General features: G+C 41.7%; 1 protein-coding gene across 1 annotated transcript; it reads right to left on the bottom strand.

Annotated features, from left to right (window-relative positions):
- Positions 1-20,434: 20,434 nt before the first annotated feature.
- Positions 20,435-22,760, bottom strand: LOC134622784 (triosephosphate isomerase-like). Its single transcript, XM_063468133.2, has 4 exons — positions 22,668-22,760; positions 22,380-22,497; positions 21,021-21,106; positions 20,435-20,562 (listed from the first exon to the last, which is right to left on the bottom strand). The coding sequence occupies exons 1-4, from the start codon at positions 22,758-22,760 to the stop codon at positions 20,467-20,469; spliced, it is 393 nt and encodes a 130-aa protein (XP_063324203.1). The 3' UTR covers positions 20,435-20,466.
- Positions 22,761-25,566: the final 2,806 nt, after the last annotated feature.

The following is a 25,566-nucleotide window of genomic DNA, read 5'->3' as shown; positions in this document are numbered from 1 at the left end:
TTTTTTTTTTTCACCCTTTTAATTTTACTGTTGCAGAAAACTCTTCACAAATGTGAAGATTGATATTTACTCAAATATACTGAAAATTTTTGCTCATATTTATGCATTTTTCTACTTACATCCACAACTCTGAGGACAACCTTTCAAATCAGTGGCTACAAGTGCTCAACTGCGCCCTCTAGAGGCACAAAATCAACCGTTCTGGGCTTTGACGTTGACAAACATCAGTTACAATCTGACCTCACTTCACTGCAAGTGTTTCTCTCTGCAGAAAGTCTATTGTGGTGTCATGAAACAGTGTCTGCTGAACAAGCACAGCCATCACTCTTTGTCTCCATCCATCAAACAAAACAGGAAATCTTCACGACTGCTGCAAGACTCTCATCGAGGTTGATGCTGATCGCTGTTAATGTTCGAGTGTAAAAAGACAGATTTCCAAAGGCTGACGTTTCTTCTTACAGGATTTAGTTTTCAGTGTTGTGTTAAATATCACAGCTTGTTGTTAAAATAAGGTAAAATTAGCTTTGCAGCTCTGTAAACACAAACTCTTAAATAACTTTGTTCTAACAGTTTGACGTTTCAGTGCTGAGCCTCCGTGTGTTATGTAATGGCTGTGTGCAGGTAGAGGTGGTAGTAGGGAGGACCCAAGGTGCAGACACTCAGAGGCAAAACTTGAACTCAAAACAGCTTTAATGCTGAACTCAAAAGGGTGACAAAACAAGGAATACAAAATAAACTTACTTAGACGGAACACACAGCAAGATAAGGGTAGATCGCGACAATGACAAACTGAAACACAGGGCTTAAATACATAGAGGGAGCAATCAGGGAATGGGCAACAGGAGGGAAACACAGCTGGGGCAAATCAGAACTGACGAGACAAGGAAGCGTAAACTGAACACATTAACATCAGACATGGACCGTCAAAATAAAACAGGAAACATAACACAGACTGACTGGACACAGGGAGACAGCAACTAGAGAACACAGAGACATAAACCATAAGACAGAACTCAAAGAAACCCAGAAATGATAAATAACATAATAAACTCAAAACCCTGGGTCAACGACCCAGGCATCCTAACAGCAGTGTTGGGGAGTAACGGAATACATGTACCGCCGTTACGTATTTAGAATACAAAATATGAGTAACTGTATTCCGTTACAGTTACCGTTTAAAAAGGTGGTATTCAGAATACAGTTACTTTGTTGAAATAAATGGATTACACGGCGGTACTTCCCTGTTTCATATTGTTGCGGGTCAGGGTTGTTTGGGTTTGTTTGACAGCTACGTTCTGTTGTTCCAGGCGGCAGCGTTACGGTTGCCATGGTTACAGGGTGACGCTCTCTCTCTCTGCGTGTTTCCTGGGTGAGAGAGCGCTTTTTTGTTGTTGTTGTTGTTGTGCTAAGCTAAAAGGCAGAATGCTACAGGCATGGCCCTAAAGAATGTAGCCTCATGGGCAGTGTAGTCCGTGCTGCGGCGAGAATGGACTACCATACACGTTATGTGTCTGTGAGCGAGGGAGGGAGAGAAAGGAAAAGTCCGAGCTGTCACGGAGCAAAAACGGGAGCTGGAAGCATGTAAATATAATAATAACCACTGCAGCCAAGAAGAGTGCCTGACGAGCCCATTTGTAAGTAAGCTATTAAGACTCAACTGTACACTGTGTTCCTGTTTTCCTCCGAAACAATAAGTTCCGTTGGAGCAGCCTTTCAACGCCTCTCTCTGTCTCTCGCTAGCAAAGTTGACCCAGACAACAAAGTAAAGCTAGTTTTCAGCTACGAGCCCGACACGAACCCGACGTATTAGCCAGAGGTCCCTTTACTACGGTTCGGAGCCGCGGACCTTCAGTAACAGTAATAAATCACAGCAATAGTACATTCACGTAGTTGTAAACAGCATGATAATATATTAAGTAATCCAAAGTATTCAGAATACGTTACCCTCATTGAGTAACGTAACGGAATACGTTACAGAATACATTTTGGGGCATGTATTCAGTATTCTGTAATGGAATACATTTTAAAAGTACCCTTCCCAACACTGCCTAACAGTACCCCCCCCCCCCCCCCCCCCCTAAAGGGCTGGCTCCCAGACAGCCCAAACCGAAACACCCAAAACAAAAAACAACCCAACCAGGGTGGGCAGCGGGGGAACCGGATGGAGGGACAGAAACAAAAACACAAGGAGCCAGAAACCAAAACACAGGGAACAAAGTCCAAAAGAGAACAAAACAACAGCACCGAGACCCAAGAACAGTCCAAAAGAAAACAAACAAAAGGGCCCACGAAAGGCGCAGAGGCCCAGGCAACAGTCTCGAAAAGGTTCAGGGGGCCGGCCCGGAGGACGACGGCCCAAGAGTCCAGAAAAAAAATTCAGGAGGCTGGCCGGGCGGGAGGCACCGGCGGCGACGGAGCAGGTCAGGAAGCCGGCCGGGCGGGAGGCACCGGCGGCGACGGAGCAGGTCAGGAGGCCGGCCGGGCGGGAGGCACCGGCGGCGACGGAGTTCCGGGGGCCGTCCACGACGGCAATGGCGTCCAGTCCTCGGCCTGGAAAGCAGCCGGGCAGGAAGAGGACATCCAATCAGAGGCCTGGAAGGAGGCCGGCGGAGACAACGACGATGTCCAGCCAACGGCCTGGAAGATGGCCGGACAGGACAAGCAGGACGAGCAGGCCGGGTAGGACGGGCAGGACGGGCAGGAGCAAAGCCTGCTACAGGCGAGGATGAGGAGTCTGAATCTTGACCAGGCGAAGCCGAAGCCGTAGCTGAAGCTGGACCAGGCGAAGCCGAAGCCGTAGCTGAAGCTGGACCAGGCGAAGCCGAAGCCGCAGCTGAAGCTGGACCAGGCGAGGATGAAGCCGCAGCTGAAGCTGGACCAGGCGAGGATGAAGCCGTAGCTGAAGCTGGACCAGGCGAGGATGAAGCCGCAGCTGAAGCTGGACCAGGCGAGGATGAAGCCGCAGCTGAAGCTGGACCAGGCGAGGATGAAGCCGTAGCTGAAGCTGGACCAGGCGAGGATGAAGCCGTAGCTGAAGCTGGACCAGGCGAAGCCGTAGCGGAGGCCGGACCAGGCGAAGATGGCCCTGCAGGTGACGGCGTGGGAGCCGCAGATGGTGGCGCTGCAGGCGACGAAGGCTGGACGGGCCCCTCGGACCCTCCAGCAGAGGCAGGTTGCTGTGGCCGGACGGGCCCCTCGGACCCTCCAGCGGAGACGAACAAAGGCTGGGGCGGTTCTCCAGAACCCCTAGCGGGAACAGAAGGCTGGACGGGCCCCTCGGACCCTCCAGCGGAGACGAACAAAGGCTGGTGCGGTTCTCCAGAACCCCCAGCGGGAACAGAAGGCTGGACGGGCCCCTCGGACCCTCCAGGCGAGGCAGGTGGTAACTGAGCAGGTGACTGAGCTGAGAGGTGAGCTAATGTTTGAGCTATGGCTAGAAGTTTAAGTTCTATTGACTGTTGTAACGATGGTAGTAATGGTGGGTTAGGTGGTGGATTAGAAGTAAGCTGAGCTGGTTCCCCTGAGCCTCCAGAACCTGAAGAAATCAACTGCAGACCAGACAACAAACGACGGAGGCTCCAGAAAAGTGCAATCAAACTATGAGTTTATTACACAGGAGAAGAAGCATCAGCATATGTCCTCTTCTGACAAGAATACACTGAATGGGGGTTTTATAGGACAGAAAATGTACGCCCCCACGTACACGTCAAGTACAGGTCAAAAATACATCGTTGACAGACATGGGTACATCTTGTACATTTTTAATAGCTATAATCAGACATATAACTTCTCTTTTCTATAACACTTGCCTTTTAAGGTAATAAACTTCAAACCTCAGGGTCTCTAGTGGCTAATTATTGACCCTCGTCACCAATCACTAAGTAGACAGAACTGCCGCAGGTCTCAGAAAGAAGCAGAAGACACTTGGGCCTTCGCTCAGGCCTGCTACTAGATTAATATGTGTAATGTAAGCCTGCATGCAATTAACCTGCTATGTTCTCATCCTCCCTCAACATGTATCACCTGAACTTCTTTTTACTGGTCTTCAGCTGCCCAGCATCCTCCACCAAATGAAGTGTCAAACTTACGGGATTGGAGGATTCGGACGAGGGGGTCCGAGAAAAAGACACCATGAGTTGAGCAAGGTGTTTAACTGACTCAGGATTTCAGAGAATCGAGTCAGCTGTGATCTTGAGTTTTAATGGTAAGTTGATTTTAAAAGGAAAATCAATGTTTACCATGTTGAAGTGATTCTGATGATATTACTAGATGTGTTGTGACACAAGTGAAGAATAAGTTGTGTACATGTGAACACACAATTGTGTTGATATGGATGGATTGGTTGCGGTCCTCTGATAAGTGAATGCTGGGTAAACTGAGACAAGAAACTGTTTTCAAATCAGCACTGGCCGCAGTGATGTACATGTGCGGAAGATTACTGGACCCGGCGAGGTCCATATGATGAAGTTTTTGGGCAGATAAATGACAGAAACAGTTTCTGAATTTTGAGGAGAATTCTGGAGCACTGAGGTTGAATTTTCTCTGGGCTTGGTGCACTGCATGGACTTATATTAGAGTTATAAGTCCAAAGGTTATGACCTGGAGGTCATTCATGGTGTTTAAAGAAGAACAGGAATTAGAAAAGGATATTTAATGTCATATTTTGTGTAAATTGAGGGGGACTCACCACATGTGTTCACCTTTTTTCATTTAAAGGGACACAGACATTAATACACACACAAAGTTCTTAGGTGTGAGTTACTTCCTCTTTTAATTCTAAACTGCAACACGTGTGCATCGAACTAGAACTTTACCAGTGAATGAGACAGGATTTAGATTAGGGCTAGTTAAAGATAAAGATGACCTTTATTAGTCCCACAGGTGGGAAATTTGTTTTGTTAAAGCAAAAGTGCAAAGTTATGCAGCAGAAATTAGAAAACACTGGAATGCAATAAAATAAAGTAGAATAGAATGATATATACAATAGAATAAAATAGAATACCAATACTATATACAGCTGAGTAAGAAAATACAAAATACAACTTTGTCAAAGAAAGAATTGCACATATAGCAGTCTTATTGCACGTATGAGGGTTCTGGTAAAAGTAAAAACTTAAGGTTCAAAGTTTTATGCCCTGAAGGCCAAGAGTCGTGTGTAGAGACGAACATGACTTAGAAACAGATATTTAAGGTCACATTTCGTCTAGGATGGGGAGAATTGTCCCATATGTGTTTATTTCTCTTCTCTTTTAAGAGGACAGACGCAGTTACTGAGTGTTGTCTACTTCCTCTTTCTGATTCTGAACAAGCATGTTTGATAAAATACTCTTACGAAAGCGTATTTCGAGTGATTCTAAGTGTGCGAAAGTTGTGAGTACTCGATTTGAATGATTCTGTGTGATTTGTACAAAATAATAAATAAGTAATAATAACACATAGCAGAGTGTGGGAGAAAGAGGAAGTCTGAGGGAAAAGTGTGTGCGTAGCCAAACTGGAGAGTGTGTGCTTGAAACAGGAAGTCTGATTATAGCTGGTGAGCTGGTGAGCTGGAGAGACGTTGCAACATGAAAACAGAGCAATTAGAGACTGAATGTCTTTAGAAAAAGTAATAAAATATATTAATTACATGTTTTAGAAAAGAGAAAGACCGAGAAAATAAATACATGAACTAACAATTACACTAATGAATAGAAAACACACGTACACAAATTGCTACAGGTGAAATTATTGTTGGAAACAATCAGAAGTGGGATAGTTTAATACACCCAGGCAATGAAGAAAGCAGCTTACACTCCTTTAATTTCCAGAGCCAGTGTGTCCCCTCCCCTCATAGCACCCGTGCCCACTTGGCCCCCGTATCAGGCGAGCATGGAAGGCTGGATAGCCCATGACGGGTAAGATCCCACCTCGAAACCCTGGGACAACCTAAGGCAGGCACAGTCACAGTCACGACTGCTCCCTAAGTCCCGGTGAGCTTGGAGTCACTGGTGGAGACGGGACTTCAAGGGTAAAGCCGCTGGGCTGAGGCAGAGGGGGAAATGTCATTAACAATGACCAGTGATGAGCCAAAGAGGGGAGACACTCACTGTCTTTCAGGGTGAATTGTTCCCTGAACCTGAAAAGCAAGCTCTAACTTCTGGCTGAAGATAAGGAATGCTGTTATTTAAGGTAGGAAATCAAAATTTGGGTTAGCAAATTTGGGAAAGAGAAAACTGACTGTTTAATTGGAAAATTGTGAAGGAGTCTGAAAAAATACAAAAAGAAACATATACACAATCACACACACAAATAGAAAATGCATTAACCTTAGAATACAAAAGAGTTCATGAAGATCAGATAGCAGGTTTAGCATAGGAGTCTGTTTATCATGTTTGTCCAACTCGCTTAGTGTGTAGTAGTTTTTAGAAGAGAAAATTCAGAATTTAGTGTTGATGGTGTGCAAGTTGTGTGGCGTTTAACGAGATTTTCGGTGTTTGGAGCAGGTGAAATTATGTGAAGTTGAACTGAGAGTGTCAGGACCCTGAAGAACTTGTGGCAAAATGTTCTGTGTTTAAGATTGTTGAGGTTGTTGTTGTAGTGATGGCTTACTTCTATCGGTTAGATTTGTGTTGTTTTCTTATTTTAATAGAGGGAGTTTTATTGAACATGGACATGTTTAGAATTGGGCCCATTATTTTTGTAACAGTGCACTTAGAAAAACCTGTCAGGTGATTTTGTTTTGTGTTTTGATGAGCTAATAATCAGCTCTCTTCTTCTTATTTTTGTTCTAAGCAGGCCTGCAAAAGAGTGAATAACAGCGCTGACAAAAGTCTCGGGAGAACAAACATAAGGTGACTTTTTCCAGATTACAATGGGCGGAGGAAAGAGGTTACCTGTGGGGATCTGATCAGATTGTGAGTCCCTGTCTAAAAGGATTGCAGCGAGCCAATCCAGTCCAAAAGTATAAAGAACTATTCTCCTAGAAACAAGTAAAAAGAAAATAAATGAGTTGATTTTGCTGAGAGTGGAGAATCTGATTATTTGTGCGCGAGTCTCCACTATTAGCAATCCCTAATCTTAATGCGTGTGAGTGAATGTGTGGGAATGGACAGGTGAATGGACGGACCAGGCAGACCATAGGTTGGACCGACTGGACACTGAGATAAAGACTGGACTAAGGTTAAACACATGACTGATAACTGTTCTGTTTTAAGTTTTCTTTTTATAACACAGGTTGGATCATAAGTGGGGAAAAACTGAGTATGAAATGTGAAGTTCTGGTTAACATACAGGTTTTTGTTTCTAGGAAGTCCAAGGATGCAGGGCTGTGGATGGAGCCAAGAAAAGATCTGACAGATGATTAATTTGATTTCATTCCTTAAACACAGGTTTGAAGGGCCAGAGCATGTATACCTAATATGATATGACTAACCTTTTTCTTTTAATTTCCTTAGCTCGAGTGAAGGATGTTGAGTTTGTAACACATGAGATGTGTCACAAAAAGGGGGGAGTTACAGGATTTAAGACTTAATTTGAAATGGGTTTTAGGATTACTTGATGACGTTTGGGGTTTTTGATAATTTAGGTATGGTAAAACTGAGGCAGAAATTGTTATTTTCAGGTTCTTTTTGATTTCTAGAATAAGAGGTTATAATTTAGGCGTGCACATACAGATATGTCAAAGGAAAATCGTGTATATGTGATCAGCTACATGAAATGTGCTCTTTTAGGATCACTAAGCAAATGTCTACGTGACTTTTCACCTAATAACTTTTGTGATGATAAATGTGTTTACCAACGAGCAGCTTGCTCTCTTCTAGAACATACAGACTTAGGAAAGGGGAACCTCAGCTCTGAGTTCTGAGAATGACTCTCTCATCTTTGTAAGTTGATAGGAAACATGTCGAGACAGCCATATAGGGCAAATGTGGTAGAGCTTGTAATTAAATGTGGGCTTGAAAAGAGGAAGCAAATTTGGTACAGGACGCGCTTGAGATGATCAGATGAGAGAAGGGAAAGTCACGAATAGTTTAAATTAGGATTAAAAAATTAAATTGGGTGAAAGGGGGTGTAGCAAAGTAGATTCAGGGCAGCTCACAGCCCGGTGTAAACGCAAGGTGCTGTCACACAGCTTAAGTTATTTGTTTGATTTATTTTTATGACAAAATAATTAGGAAACATTGAAAACATACAACCCGTTGAGGAGACAGATAGGGTTGGGCAATTGAAAGGTTTTGTTTGTTTAGCATAATCTCTTTTGTTATATTTTAGCTTTTAACAGGGAACATGCCTCTCTGGAGCTTCTCTCCTGATGCTACCCGGTAAAAAACCCTTATCCATAGAGACTATGTCAGCTCCCAAATAGACAACAACAGACCAAAAACTATCAATAAACAACTTAAACATAAATAATAACAAAGCAAGAACAATACAGAATCCACATCTGAACGGAAGAATAAAACAGGGAAATGTGGATTATTAAATATTAGGTCTCTCTCTTTCAAGTCTCTGTTAGCTCACGCCAAGCGGTCGCAGCAGATGGCTGCCCGTACCTGAGCGTGGTTCTGGCGGAGGTTTCTTCCTGTTAAAGGGGAGTTTTTCCTTCCCACTGTTGCCAAAGTGGCTATGCTATAGTTTGCAGATAAGGAACTGAATTGAGGTAAAAGAAGCAGGGAGAATTGAAGGATACTTTCAGGCAAATACCATGGTTGCAGGAGGAAATCAGAGAGCGGATGAAGCCGCAAAGGAAGCAGCAGGCTATAAAGGACAACAGCAGAGGGTGCAGGTAACTGCTGAAGAGGAGGCAGGCATCAACATGTTGGAGGAGGCCAGACGGCCCAACAGGAGGCTTCTCTGGAGGAGAAAGAGGTGTGGCAGAGCAAAGGAGCCCGGAAAGAGGGTGGTCTTTGGAAAAGGAGCCACGCTGGACGGGTCCTTACGAGGTCATTGCTAGGACAACTACAGCAGTATAACTAAAAGGGAAAGGCGATACCTGGTATCATTGGTCCCAGTGTGCACCAGCACATGAGAGTTTGGTAGAGGAAAACTCGTCTTCAACTAACACCGGTGTCAACAAACAGAGGCAGAATAAATCCTCTCACCTGTGCAACGGGCCACCCAGTAGTCCACCTGGGGGGCCGAAGAAAGAAGAGCGGCAGCTTAGAAGGTCACCACGCCAGCAGAAAGGAGCGGTGACAAGTTGAGGACTCTACACAAGCAGGGAGTTTCATTCCAGGACACAAAGTTTATATAACATGAGGCAACCACCCGAGTCAGAGACAGGCCATCAGAAAACTCATCAAAATGTTCCTTACAACTACATGTTTATTGTATGCAATGATATTAACTATGGCCGTGTTGTTTGTTGGTTATATTTTGCAGGACACTCCGGACCCCTTGTCTGAACACGGAGGCCAGTCCAGCCCAGCGCTTCCTGAGACTGTAGTTGCTAAAACGGGATCGGTAAAAAGACAAAAGCGCGAGGTGTCAGGTAAAGGTGATGAGTGTCTCAGCATGAATAATGGCATAGAGTTGAACTATGTTAAAGGGTCTACCAGCTTATTCACGTTTGATTTGTGTGACGTCATTAAGTGTACAGGAGCTAGTAGTAGTTGGAGAGCGTATGAGGTACAGGTCTGCAATCACCCCATGATATGCTTAGGGTAAATTTAGTTGATCCAAAGTCTAAGCCGCTCGCAGAAAGCTCAATCACCACTCTGACTGATCAGACGGTGACTTGGGGAACAGTAGCTCAAAAGGAACAGGAGCCAAAAGGGAGAGTACTTCTGACAACAGATTACTCTAGATTAAAACCTCAGGATTTGATTGAGCGTGCCACCGGTTTTAAGGATAGTAACCTCTGGCTTGATTGGGGTGGCTCAAAATGCTAGAGAACAACAGGTATCTGATTGTGTCGCCTGTGCTTCGGCTAGGCCACGTTTGTTTACAGGGCCCGCACCATTGCATTTGGTGGATAAGTGGGGCTATGATTGTATGTTGCAGCTAACAAGAGGTGCAGTGAGTACTGGCAACTGCACTCTGTTGTCCAGACTTTTCCCTCCCATTTCAAAGCAGACAACAGTGGGACCATTTATGCCCAAACAAGATAACTACACGTGTTTTAAGTTCTCTACAGATGATGAGAAGTACAAGGTGGGTGAGATCGACCCAACTTGGTGTGCTGTCACACTTCAGGGAAGAACCACAAATAATGTAAGCGACTCTAGCATGGTAATTGGAATGTGGGCAAGAAGTGGGCTCTATTATTATTGTGGGGAAAACACTCTGTTGGTTCGTGTTCCTTTGGGAAGCGTAGGGACATGCGCGATGGTGCGATTGGGAGCTCCGCTTGTGCTTATTGGGAACCGGGTAAAGGCTATTCCACAACATAACACACGTACCTTAGCCGCTAGACGTAAGAGACATATTTTGGCCAAAAGAGGGACCCAGGGTACCCATGCATATGATCCTCGCCTGAACTCACCGACTTGGATAGACTCCAGGGGAGTTCCAGACGAGTACAAGCTGGTAAATCCGATAGCTGCAGGATTTGAGAGTATATTTCTTTGGGTAACGCCTAATAAAAATGTTGACCGCATTATGTTCATTACAACCTGCTGAGACTCTCTAACCTGACCAGGGATGCCATGGTGGGGTTCGCGGAACAATTAGGTCCGAGTTCACTGACGGGAGTGCAAAATCGAATTGTCTAAAACCATGCATGAGCACTCAGGTATCGAAAATCCGCTGGCGTCCTGGATGACATCTGTGTTTGGACAATGGAAAGGTGTGGCTATGTCAGTGATGTGCTCATTGGCTGTATTTTTGGGAATGTAGGTCATCGCTGGTTGTTGTATCATTCCTTGTCTCAGAGGATTGTTGGTAAAGGTAATGGCAAGGGTTACGAACCCTGGCTGGGTTGAGGGCATCTACCAGATGAACTTAGAACCCATAGAGCAGGGCAGGGAGTGATACAACATGAAGTTTGGTGACATTCCTTGTTGGAATGTCAAAAGAGGGAATGTTAGGATTCAGAAATTCTTTTATTTCTGCCATATAATCTGCCTTATGATAATTGCATTAATAACATGTTTTACAGCATTATTTTGTCAGTGATATTTCTTACAGGGTTATATTGAAGATGTTTGTTACCATATTGACCTTTCTATTTACAGGTTGAGTTTATTCCATACACATTGCTTATCTGTGCTTGTTTAGAGTTGGTGTTCCATTCAGGAGGGTTGTAAGCTTCACTGACGCGATGTTCAGGTGATACATGTTGAGGGAGGATGAGAACATAGCAGGTTAATTGCATGCAGGCTTACATTACACATATTAATCTAGTAGCAAGTCAAGTCAAGTCAAGTCAAGTTTATTTATAAAGCACATTTAAAAACAACCAAGGCTGACCAAAGTGCTGTACAATAAAATACAAATATAAAATACTATAAAAACACAGGTACATAAGTACCTCACTGATAAAACAATAAATTAAAAACAATAGGTTAAACCTTGCTAAAAGCCAATGAAAATAGGTGAGTTTTAAGAGCAGTTTTAAAAGTTCCTAGGCTTGTGGAGAATCTGATGTGAGGGGGTAGACTGTTCCACAGTCTGGGTGCAGCCACAGCAAAAGCCCTCTCTCCCCTAGTCTTTAATCTGTACCTGGGAACATCTAAAAGCATCAAGTCTGCTGACCTCAACGATCTCCTGGGGCAGTAAATGCTAAGAAGCTCTGCCAGGTAAGGAGGTGCAGTGCCGTTAATTAGCAGGCCTGAGCGAAGGCCCAAGTGTCTTCTGCTTCTTTCTGAGACCTGCGGCAGTTCTGTCTCCTTAGTGATTGGTGACGAGGGTCAATAATTAGCCCTAAGGGAACCTGAGGCTTTAAGTTTATTACCTTAAAAGGCGAGTGTTATAGAATAGAGAAGTTATATGTCTGATTATAGCTATAAAAATGTACAAGATGTACCCATGTCTGTCAACGATGTATTTTTGACCTGTACTTGACGTGTACGTGGGGGCGTACATTTTCTGTCCTATAAAACCCCCATTCAGTGTATTCTTGTCAGAAGAGGACATATGCTGATGCTTCTTCTCCTGTGTAATAAACTCATAGTTTGATTGCACTTTTCTGGAGCCTCCGTCGTTTGTTGTCTGGTCTGCAGTTGATTGATCGCGCTTCAGAACATATGATCATTAACAAAGGTTTACATCTGGTAAAGCTTCACAGCTGTTCATTCTATTTTAAGAAAAAGTCAATAAATCAAGGATAAACAAAACTACCATACCCACCTGCCCACCCCCACAATAAATTCACTTCAACAGTTCCATTTAACACAAACATTTAGGAGGTGAAACAAAGTAAAATAGAATAAAAATAACTAAGTAAAATCTGTAGATAAACTAGAAGAGTGTAGTACTGATCAGTCCCTGAAGTCCAGGCATGTTAGAAAATTCAAACAGGGGAGTCCACACCCGCTCAGACTCTGTTAATTTCCCCGCACTGAAGCATCCAGAGCTTAGGATCAGAGTCCAAATGAGATCCACACACCTCAGAGGTTATTGTGACGTTTCAGTAGGACTGTAACTGTACACAACTCCAAAGCACATGAACAAGATCCCCAACAGACATTTTACAGGTTTGGCACCATCTCTCTGTTTACTCAGTCTGTGTGGAGTGCAGTATGTTCAGTGGATAATATTAAATTGGATTTGTCTGTGTTGAGTGCATACCGATCCTGTCTGAGACGAATTTAACAACCTGCTCCATTTATCGTCTTCATATGTGCAGTTCAGGTCTAATTCCTGTTTTGACTTTTTTGAACAATTATCATAGGCCAGTAAACTGTTAGTGGCAATTTTAAAAACACAGGAAGTAAGGCTTTTTGTGGAGCTGTTCCTCTGGTATATTTGGGAATGTCCCTAATGTTTGGCCCTGACCTAATGTCTAATCTGACGGTATTTAAAAAGATTATGTCTGTGTAGACCAGAGATTGGATAGTTGACTGAAGCTAGCAAACAGATTATTGGCATACGGTCTCCAACTGATCTAATGCCTTTCCTCGCCCAGGTTTCTAACACACCACCTGCTAAAGCTGCAGGAATATTGGGGTTGTCTTTAAGTGGTGTGTTGACTAACAGCTGTCGACCCAAGGCAGCGTGTGACTGCTGCCATGCATCATAGAAGCTAAAATAAGGGTTTGAGGTTAATGTGGTGAACTGCCTTTTAGAGCGGAGATAGGGAGTAAGTGCAAATGGTTGGACTTAAATTCCTGTTGCTCTGTGGAGCCCCTCCTCACATCACTACCATCTGCAAAGATCCACATCCACAGTATGTGAAACTGGGAAGTTAAATGATAAACTCTAAAGTTTGGAAGATTAAACCACCTTTAGAGTTGGGAGCCTGTAAAGTAGGGACTTTAACCCATAAGTGCTTTTATAAAGGTGTTTTCTGAACTGCTGCCCGCTGGCTGTGCTTATTTTAGCGCTCCGAGAGCTTCTGGTCGTGGCGGGGGGTTAGCTGTTGTTTTTAAGGCACACTTTGAGTTTAAGCAACTATCCTCATGGACACGCCACAGCAGCTTTGAACTTTGCCTGTGTGAACTGGGCCACTCGCCTTCATTGCTGTGTGCAATAGTTTATCGGCCTCCTAAATACAACAAGGAGTTTTTATCTGAGTTTTCGGAGTTTCTCGCTGACTGTGCATCCCGATATTCCAGGTCCTGCTGCTCGGTGATTTTAATATACACGTCTGTTGCCCAGGGAAGCCCCTGGCTAAGGAATTCATGGACCTGGTGAACTCTTTTAATCTTGTTCAATCTGTTAAAGGTGCCACTCAAGAACGTGGTCACACATTGGATTTGGTGTTATCGTATGGGTTATCTGTCTGTAACTTACATGTGGAGGATGCTGTATTCTCTGATCATATGCCCATTTTATTTGACGTTGTTGCTCTTAGTCCTGTTGTTAAAAGGGCTGCACCTACGCAATGCTATCGTGCCTTTGGCTCAGATACTGCCGAGCATTTTTCAACACTATTTGAACAACTTGTGTCCAGTCCCTCTGAGTCGTCCTCCGTAGATGGATTACTGTCTCATCTGGACTCTGTTTGTAAATCTGCCCTTGATGTTGTTGCACCTCTAAGACTCAGGCAGTGTAAACCCAAGGCCAGCCCTTGGCTAACCGATTTTACTCGAGCCATTAGAAGAGAATGTAGGAGATGTGAAAGACGATGGAAAAAGGACAGGCTGTACGTCTCTCTGGAAGCTCTTAAGACGAGCTGGAAAGCTTACCAGAGGGCAGTAAAGACCGCCAAAAACTCCTATTTTTCACAACTTATTGCTGTTAATTCACATAAGCCTCGTGTTCTGTATAATACCATTAATTCTGTACTGAATGCAGAGGATCATGTTCTTTTGCAATCTTCTGAGGTTATGTGTAATAGGTTTCTTAGTTTCTTTGTGGATAAGGTTGCCAGTTTGAGACCCTCCACTGTATCTTCTGTTGACCCGGCTGTGCATGTTCCCTGTTTAAATTTGCTTATTGCTTTCCAACCAATTGTTCTACCTGAACTAGAGAAGCTTGTGTTAACTGCTAAACCGTGTGGTTCTCCGAATGATGTCGTTCATCCGCGTTTTCTAAAAAAGGTATTTCCTACTGTTGGACCACATATTCTGAACAAAATCAATACCAGCCTCTTGTCAGGTCAAGTACCAAGTGAGTTTAAGCATGCAGTTATTCATCCCTTACTTAAGAAGCCAGGCTCAGATATTTCAGTAATGTCAAATTTTAGACCCATCTCTAAACTTCCTTTTCTGAGTAAGATCTTGGAAAAGGTTGTTCACACTCAGTTGATGGATTATCTAAACAACTTTCAAATGCTTGAAGTTTTTCAGTCCGGCTTTAGGCCGTTTCATAGCACAGAGACAGCTCTCATAAAGGTTATGAACGATATTCTGGTAGCAACAGACTGTGGTAAACATGTAGTGCTTATACTACTAGATATGACTGCTGCATTTGACACAGTGGATCACGACCTGCTGATCTCTTGATTACAGCATTGTGTGGGCATTTCTGGCTTGGCACTGCTGTGGATAAAATCATATCTCTCAAACAGGAGCTTCTGTGTTAAGTTGGGCTCATCATCGTCCTCTGTGGCCCCTCTGTCATGGGGTGTACCACAGGGATCTATTCTTGGGCCATTACTGTTTTCATTGTATCTCCTGCCACTGGGTGCGATCTTTCGTAAACACAATGTTTCATTTCATCTATATGCTGATGATTGCCAGCTCTATTTTCCTTTCAGTCATTCTGATCGCTCCCCAATTAGACTCCTGCTTGATAGCCTTAGTGATGTTAAGTCATGGATGGCTCAAAACTTTTTAAATTTTAATGAACGTAAAACAGAAGCAATTCTGTTCGGCCCAAATCGTTCCTCTGATATCTCTGATGTTGACCTTGCTGCTCTGACCCCTCACCTGAAGAGCTCGATTACCAATCTTGGGTTAAAAATCGACTCTGCACTTACCTTTGATGGCCACGTGAATGGGGTGGTGAAATCGTCATTCTATCACCTTAGGCGTCTGTCGAAGGTTAAACCTTTCCTTTCAAGGTGTGACTTGGAGACTGTTATCCACGCTTTTATAACCTCACGCTTGGATTATTGTAACTCCCTTTTAATAGGGGTTGGACTGGGCACTCTGAAACGCCTGCAACTAGTACAGAATGCTGCGGCACGGTTTTTATCTGGTAAAAGGAAATTTGAGCACATTACTCCAGTCCTGGCCTCCCTGCACTGGCTTCCAATTGAATTTAGGATTCATTTTAAAGTTCTTTTATTGGTTTTTAAATCTTTAAATGGTCTGGCACCTGCATATTTGTCTGATTTGCTGAAGCCCTATGTCCCCACTCGTTCGCTCCGGTCAGCTGAGCAGCTGTGGCTCTCAGTCCCCAAATCACGGCTGAAACTGAGAGGAGACCGAGCGTTCTCTATTGTGGCTCCTAAGCTTTGGAATAATCTTCCTCTTCACATTAGGCAATCGACATCAGTGATGGTTTTTAAATCCAGATTGAAAACGCATTTTTAATTCACTGGCTTTTGACTCAGTGGTTGACTGACTTGTATTTACTTATATTTTATTGTTTTCGCTATGTTTATTATTTTATCGTATTTATTATTCTTATGGAATCTATTATGTTTCTATTGTTCAGCACTTTGGTCAGCCTGTGTGTTTTTAAAGTGCTATATAAATAAACAATGATGATGATGTTTTTCTGCTCTCCATTGGCTGCTGTCAGTAATTACACCAGTATGAACTAGTATAAAGTTAGCTACAGTTTACACTCACGTTTACATGCTGTAAACACAAACTATATAAAACATGAATATAGTGTCTCAGAGCAGAAGCTCCTTGACCTGGAGTCTATCTGAAGGTCAGCAGGTGGGGATACCTGTGGTGGAAAAAAAGACGTCTGTGTGGAAAAGGCTTTGTTTCTTGACCTCTGTGAACACTTTGCTGATGAGTTCATGGATTTAAGGTTCAAGTTACATTGCTGTACAGTTGCTGTCCAGTTTCCCCACAGGCACAGATTGTGAATACAAAGGAACTCGTACTTGTGGAGTACTTCTCCTTCTGTGGTTTCTGTCTTCCAGCTGTGAGTCTCACTCACACTGAAAGTAAAAACTCCTCCAAGAAGAATAAACATGTGGATCCTCCATGAAGCAAACTTGGTGTCATCAGTCACGAGAGACAGAGATGTTGTAATTTATCTGAGTACAGTCTTAAACACTTTTAAGCATAAATGGAAGAAAATGTATTTAATTAGTACTATATTTTTCCACAGTCTCACTCAGTCCAGTTCTATCACATTAATTGTTAAAACTGGAACAGATAGCACTTTATCTTTGGGACAACACCATCCTGCTCAGCAGCTGCTTTACAACAGTCACAGTATTGTGACTGAAAGGTTAGACAGAGTTGAAAAAATGAAGTCAACACACAACACACCTGTGTGAATGAGAGGGAGACAGGTGGAGAGGTGAGCATGTGTGGAGCAGAGTGAAGGTGGACGATACCTGGGATCAACCCTCCAAAGAGAGGTGAGGAGGAGAGTGCAGGCAGTTACAGTGTGGTTGAAACTGGATATATGGATATATGTGGATATATGACTGACTTTAATTATCCATGAAATCATCACATTCTCTGTAAGATTAAGGTCGACTATTGAACGGCGTATATTTGAATGTAAAGGCTTTAAAACCAAGTTAGTACAAACATCACTAATGTCACATAACTCTGCCGACATGTGGCCAACAGTAATCTTTTAATGTTCTTCATTATTAAAAATTCGCACATAAATAAGTGACATAATATTCAGTATTTAACTTTTAAAAGTTTACTCTTCGGCCGCCCCGCTTCTGCCGTTTTTTTCGGCAAAATTATCCACACCCACTGCCGCGCTATGAAGTCTGGGATATAAGATAAGATAAGATAGAACTTTATTAATCCCTCGGGTGGGTTCCTCTGGGAAATTCGGTTTCCAATAGCACAGCACCGACAGAAGTTACAGAATGTGAGCAGAATACCATATATACACATATATAAATACAGAGACATATATAAATAAAGAGTATACAAAAGGGATAAATATAATAGGGATATGTTGGGCCATGAAGGCTACACCGACCCATTCTTCAAATCCGGGGAAATGAAGGACGCATTTGTCAGCCGCATTTCGAGCAGCCTTTGAATTGGGACAGCCTTCGTCACGTCGCTGTGAAGTAATCGGACTTAAAATGCGGCCTTTAAGGCTGCAGACCCCAGGAGCGGAGCCAAGATGGTGACCGAGGTAGACGCTCTTCTCCGTGGCTAAGCAGGATTCTGCAGTTTTACTTCCCTTTCAGCCGTCGTTTTTTTCTCTGAATTACAAGTGAGATATCCTACTGACTGTTCAGTACACGTATGCGGGACTTCTAAGTAACGGCTTCCTGAACCATACTTCAAAGAACTTTTTCGCGACCCTAGCCTCTTTGCAAAGCAATAACTCAACTAACAGCAGGAAAGCTCTGTTACCTCAGCGATGTTTCCAACAACTCAGGGTAGTAAAAGGAAGGAAAAAGAAACACCCATGAAATTTAAAAGTCTAACGAAAGGAGCAACCAAGGAAATGGAGAGAAGCACAGGTGTAGCTGGCTCAAAAACCACCCTCAAGAATGCCGTGACTGCCGAACATGACTGCAACCGCAGCAAAGGTCCTGAATTGATGCCACTGCCGGACTCGGACCCCGATACTCCAGCCAGACCAGATGGTAAAAAACACAAAGGTGATATAACTCTTGCTGATGTGCAAAACAACATTGCTGCTTTAATTCATGAGCGCTCAGATAATCTGGAGGCTATGATCAGCAAGAATACTGTTAACATCGAGGCCATGAAGAAGTCTATTGATTTCATGTTCTTGGAAGTAGAATCTTTGAAGAATGTCACCAAAACAGTTAAAGCTACTTGTGAAAAAAACAGCAGCACATTGTCTCAAGTAGAACTGAAGGTCAACAAAGTTGAAAGATACCATCGGAGAAACGTTTCTCCCACAAAACGCTACGTCCAGATGAACAGAATCAACTTTTGGAGATCGGAGATGGAACCTCAGGCTCTCAGGTGTCCCTGAGCAAAAGCAAGAAGACATCACCAGAAAAGCACTTGAAATCTGCTGCGCTGTTGCCGGGGAAATAAGTGCAGGATTCAAAAACAGCATTGATGTTGTTCATCGCCTGGGCTGCAACAGCGAAACTCAAAAGAAACCAAGGCTGGTTATCATTCGATTTGTGAGAAGATCAGCTTGTGACCTGATCTGGAGGAAAGCTAAAAACTGCTCCTTTCTGAAAGAAAATCACATGAGGTTCACTGAAGATCTGTCCTATGCAGACAGAGCGCTTCCAGAGAAGCTTTGGCCTCTTATAGATGCTGCAAGGAAAGAAGGAAAAAGAGCTCACTTTGCCGGGGTCCGTGTGTTCATTGAAGGGAAAGAGGTGCACCCAACGCTCACTTCGCCTGAGGATCAAGCTGCATCTGCGTTGATGGAGGTTTCATGCCCTGCTTGAGGTATAAAGTTACAGATGTCAAAGGAGTTATTTATAATTTTGAGGTTCAGGATAAAAGTTAATACCAGTTCTATGTTAACTAAGGGAAGTAAACTGTTCATTATTTTGTGTTAAAGCCGCACTGTCTATATCACTTTGTTCTCTCAATGTCAGGGGTTTAAGAGACACTGTTAAGCGAAAAGCTTTGTTTTTGTTTGCAAATCAACAGAATACTGACTTTGTTTTTTTTCAAGAATCACATTCTGTTATTAAGGATACTGCTTTTTGGAAAACACAGTGGGGCAAGGACCTATGGTTTTCACATGGTTCAGAAAGATCGGCAGGAGTTATTACTCTGAAGAACAAATGTAATGGGAACGTTATGCACTCTGAAATGGACTCAGAAGGACACTTTGTGTTAATGATTGTCAACATTGATGGTACACTTCTTCTAGCCAGCCTGTATGGTTTTAATTCTAAGTCTGATAATGACTTCTTATTGGATGCCCTTGAAACACGCTTTTTGTTCTGGTTATCCAAATACCCTAATCTCCTGTTATTAGTTGGAGGCGATTTTAACATTGCTCCAGATCCTTCACTGGACAGATGGCCACCTAGCTCAAATAACTCTCTGTCCTGTTGTTTAAATACATTTATGCAAAAATTTCATTTAATAGACATTTGGAGAGTAAAAAACCCTAAAGCCAGACTATTTACATGGAGTAACAAATCCAACTCTTCTAAATCCCGTATTGACTTTTGGTTAATCTCTGATTGCTTAAATAGGGATAATGTTATAACCAATATAATGCCAACTCCACTCACGGATCACAAAGCGGTATCACTTCAGGTCTTTTTCAATACTAATGCTGCCCAAACTTGTAGGAGCTGCTACTGGAAACTTAATAACTCCCTTCTAAAACATGAAAAAGTGACTGAAGATATTTTGTCATTAATCAAACGTTTCTGGGATAAAGCCCTAACCAGTCATCTCTACTGTCAAAATTGGGAACTCTTTAAATTTGAAGCCGCTAAATATTTAAGAGAGTATGGCTCATCTGCAGCAAAACAAAGGAAAAAATGAAGAAATTAATGTAATTACCAGGATATCTGCTCTCACTCAGATCCCACCAGAGAACCTATCTGAAGAAGATAAAACTGAATTAGCTTTGCATCAGAGTAAGTTAAATGATATCTATAAACTGAAAGCAGAGGGAGCCTTTGTGAGATCAAGGAGAAGATGGTGAGAAGAAGGTGAACAACACTCATCCTATTTTTTTAAATTAGAGAAATCTCGTTCTAAACTTAGTTCTGTTTGGAGACTTAATAACACCATTATTTTTTGTATATGAAATTGTTGCACCATCATTCTACCTAACACAATCCTACTGTAAAGTTTGCTTTAGTTATGCTCACTGACCTCCGTAGATGATGCGTACAGAGTCGGCCACATCATCGGAGACATTTGCTCTGAGCCACGCCCTCAGCTTCTCGTGGACCTCCTGAGCCTGCACATGCATTGATTAAAATGAGACCTATGCATAAATGAATGCGCCAAACCTCAATGAATTGAAGTGATGTACAATAAAATGATCGACTGATAAAGTCATACAGAAAATACTTCATACCCTGTGTAAACTCTCTTTTTCACATGTGACTGCAAAACTAAAAAGACTAGAAAAAAATGAGTTTGTGTTCATGAACAGAACATTATATCATCACGTCTTCAAAATCAACTCTCAGGATTCATATCCACGGAGCACAGACTTAAATCATATAACAATTATGTTACGTGTGCAGCAGATTTGCCCACGTGTGCAGTTATGTAAAACTAGATATTAAAACATGACAAAGATAAAAATTGGAAATAGGGCAAAACATCCCACTGGACTGGATGTAATGTGAGAAATTATGATTATTTATGTGCTCACTTATGGGCCTTGTAGTTATGTAGCTGCGGTATTACCTGCTCAGGTGTGGCTGTCTTTCCTGTGCCGATGGCCCAAACAGGTTCATATGCCAGCACGACTTTCCCCCAGTCTTTTACATTCTCTGCAACCAAACATCATTCATGCATAAACACCGATAAGTAACGGTGTGATCGCAGACCCGCATCTACAATACGTTCTCAAGGTGTTTTATCAGCTGCCACCTGCAGCCAGTCATTGAGCACAACGTGCATTTGGGCTGCAGCAATATCAACAGCAAAGAGAAACTGCTCATTTTAAAGACCTGCAAAGTCTGTATAAAGAATATGGAAGGATAATGGTGGAATAAGACAACGGTTTATCAGCCGAGAGGCCGTATTTCACATACATCACGATGCCATAAAACAGGACTATGCCTGACATCTACCTTAATAATTAACATGGTTATTATTTTTATTCGAAAAAACAAATCTGTCTGGTGTGTTTCTTCTTTAAAAGGTTTCCCTACCTTTCAGAAATAATAAGCAAACCTTAGTATGCAAACTCAAAAGGTCCTTTCTGATCAGGCAACATCCTAAAAGCAGACCACGGCTGAGAGCTGCCATCAGTTCTCCACCTTTGTTGGCTTTAAAGCTGCAAAGCCTGCTTTAACAGAGGCAGCTGTGTCTGTTGAAGGCAGAGACCACTGACCTATTTACATTTTAAATCAGTACGCGGCCTACTTTCAGTACAGAAGCAGAATACAGGAGGCCAAGATGGAACCAGGGAAAAGATCATCAATCAGGTCTTGTAAAGCCTCAGTGCAGACAGAACAAATCCAGAAGCAAAAGGAACTCGTTTTTCTATCTTTATGCACAGAATAAAAACAGAGTAGAATCCAGCAGTTCCCTTTTATGTTTCTGTAACAGTTTTTTTGTCATTATTAATCAGAGAAACATTTGAACCATTAAATAACCAAACTTTTGATCTAAAAAACATAATAGTACAAAAAAGGTGTAAATACATCCGATTTATTTCAAACTGCTTGTTTTCCTTCAAAATATTATGTAATGAATCTTGTTATTAGTTATTATAACTTTATTTAAATGAAATATTTGAGTAAATAACTAATTATTTAATTTTACATATATATGTAGAAAAAGTGCAAACATAATAGTGCAACAATAATAATAATAATAATAATAATAATAAAGTAATAAAACATTAGAATAAGAAACTGGAGAAATTAATGACTTATTTTTTTTCCTGTTAAGGTAAAAACAAAGATTAAGCCATAAAAAAAGATGCAAAAAATAATATAAAGCAGAAAAGCTAAAATAAAACTTAAAAAAACAGATCATGAAAGTCTACAATTAAAAAAAACATAGAAAAAATGTTAATATTTCTCTCATATTTACCTGCAATGACCTGCGTCTGAGCATAGACGACTTCTTCGGTGGTTCCTGCCTCTCGCTCCTCCAGCTTCTCACCGATGCAGGCGATCACACCCAGATCGTTCTCCAGAGCATGAGCCACCTGAAATGCCAACAAAGTCAGAGTCTACCTGCGTGAACAAGCTGCCATCACTGTGATGGCATCAGATGAACACATGAACCTGTTTTATGATACAAAATTCTGTTGTGCAAACTCTTACAAAGAAATGTGCCCTTGAAATCCAGATAACTGGAAAGTTCTGTGACTCTCACCTTCTGGCCAATCAGCTCGTCACTTTCCCCAAACACATGACGGCGCTCCGAGTGTCCCAGGATCACCCAGTCTGCCTCGCAGTCCCTGATCATGGCTGGGCTGGAGGGAGAGGAAACATGTAGGACAGCCCGTGTCAACTCTACTTGTGGCCAAATATTGACGTGAATAAATATAACGCAATTTGGCTCTTGAAGAAGGGATGGTTTGTTTTTTGTTGAGTACAATGTTAAAATAAGTTCTTTAAAGAGCAAAAAATGATTTAATATGAAGGCAATATGAGCAGAGAGTACAAACATGTTGAAGGATTAGCTGTGTTAGTTCAGTGAAAGAGTTGACACTAGCAATATTTATTTATAAATATAGGTTCAGATAGGTTCTCTGTTATTTATCTATTTATCTAAATATTCAAATATTGACGGTATTATAACTGATGACCCCGAAAAGTCTCCACATATTGCTCCAATTTTTATAAAGATTTATACAAATCAGAGTTTGATGAGAGTGCTGCTCTGAACTTTATGGATCAAATCCCTGATGTGCGAACAGTAAAAGAAGATCAGATGAGTTTCTGTGATAGGCCGATATCTATTGGTGAAGTGCTACCTGCTATTTGACATCTTAAACTTAATAAATCCCCAGGAACCGATGGCTTAACCTCTGAATTTTACATTACTTTTGCAGATCAACTGGCTCCATTTCTTCTTAATGTATACATTGAAAGTCTTATAAATCAGTCTCTTCCCCCCACTTTATCTGTTAATCCTAATCCCAAAGCCAAAGAAAGATCCCACTTATATTGATAATTGGAGGCCAATTTGCTTCCTTAATAATGATTATAAGATCCTAGCTCAGATCTTTGCCAAAAGACTGAAAGCTGTTTTGAATGATATTATTGATGAAACTCAGTCTGGCTTTATGGCTAACAGACACATATCCAACAACATTAGACTTGTCTTTGACCTAATTGATTATGCAGATTTGTGTGGGGATGATAGCTTTATCTTATTCGTAGATTTCTGCAAAGCGTTTGATACGATTGAACATGGTTTTATTTTTCAGGCTTTGGACAAATTTGGCTTTGGTCCTTATTTTCAGAATGCAATTAAAACAATGTACAAAAATGTAAATTGCTCCATCAAACTACAAGCAGGTACGTCACCTAGGTTTAACTTGAACCGCAGTATCAGGCAAGGCTGCCCCATCTCCCCATACTTATTTCTCATCTGTGCTCAACTCCTTTCTGATTATATTAAACGCAGTCCTCTGAAAGGTATAACAATTGCGGATAAAGAAATATTCATTAGTCAACTTGCTGATGATACCACTCTCTTTTTAAAAAATGCTTCACAGGTGCAGATGGCTATTAACACAATTAATGCCTTTTCTTTAGCTTCAGGACTCCACCTAAACATTGGCAAATGTGAACTGCTTGCCCTTAGAAATTGTACCAGTCTATCTATTGCTGGCATCCCAGTGAAAGAGTCTGTCACTTACCTTGGTATCATCATTAATAAAAATCAATCCACCAGGTGCTCCCTTAATCTCACTCCGATTTTGGACAAAACACAACGTAAGCTAAATGCTTGGCTGCAGCGGGATTTATCCATGAAAGGGAGAGTTTTACTCACGAAAGTTGAGGGTTTATCTCGTCTAACTTATGCTGCTTTGTCTCTTGATGTAAATAAAGAAACCCTGGCGGATATTGACAGACTTCTTTATAACTTCATATGGAAGAATAGAATTTATTATATTAAAATGGTAAATGGTAAATGGTCTGTATTTATATAGCGCTTTTACTAGTCCCTAAGGACCCCAAAGCGCTTTTACATAACCAGTCATTCACCCATTCACACACACATTCACACACTGGTGATGGCAAGCTACGTTGTAGCCACAGCCACCCTGAGTTTTATCCAACTCATACCAACATGGTGGAGTAAACTTTCTGGACTTCTCCTCATTAAACAATGTGTTTAAAATAAACCAGATTAAACTATTTCTCAGGAACCCAACCTCAATTTGGAACTTTATTCCCAATTATATTTTCTCAAAAATTGGTGGTCTTAACTTCCTTTTGCTTTGTAATTACAATATCGATAAAATCCCTTTAAAACTATCCAACTTTCATAAACAAATGCTTCTTTCCTGGTCATTGATTTATAAACACAACTTTTCTCCACATAGATACTATATTTGGAACAATAGAGACATTTTATACAAACATAAGTCTGTGTTTTTAAGTAACTGGTTTGATAATGGGATTCATCGTGTTGCACAACTTATAAATCCTGTTGGAGGTTTACTCTCTTACTCAGAATTTTTGAATACATATGGTCTTCCTGTTCCACATATGGAATATGCCATAGTGTTTGATGCTATCCCTGCTGGGGTCTTAATGTTGTTTAGAAATCCTGTTGTTAATGATTTGACCCCTTTACCGCTGGATCCTGCTGTTACTTATGTCGGTCAGGTGTGTTTCCCCTCTATAAAGAGGAAAAACAACCGTGAAATACGAACTCTGTTTCAAAAAGACAGAACTTGTGTCCCAACGGCTGTCGCCTACTGGAATAACTTATACCAGGACCTGGAATGGGAGAAGATTTGGACCTTACCGTCAAAATTTCTATTAAATAACAAAGTAAAGGAAATATCTTTTAAAGTTATTCATCGTTTTTACCCAACCAGATCTTTTCTTGTACGTTATAAAAAGGACATTGATGTTAACTGTACATTTTGTAATTGTGTGAAGGAAGATATTTCTCATTTATTTTGGTCATGCTTATACACGAATCTTTTCTGGCAAGAATTTTGTGTTTTTGTTGTTTCCTTTATCTTTTCTGAGTTCTCTCTTTGTTATGAGAAAATATTGTTTGGTTTCTTTAAGTACCCCATGCACAG

This window comes from Pelmatolapia mariae, unplaced genomic scaffold (genome assembly GCF_036321145.2).
Source record: "Pelmatolapia mariae isolate MD_Pm_ZW unplaced genomic scaffold, Pm_UMD_F_2 NODE_ptg000212l+_length_33754_cov_1, whole genome shotgun sequence".
NCBI classification, from domain to species: Eukaryota; Metazoa; Chordata; class Actinopteri; order Cichliformes; family Cichlidae; genus Pelmatolapia; species Pelmatolapia mariae.
The sequence above is the reverse complement of the archived record's forward strand: the minus strand, read 5'-3'. Positions and strand labels throughout refer to the sequence as shown.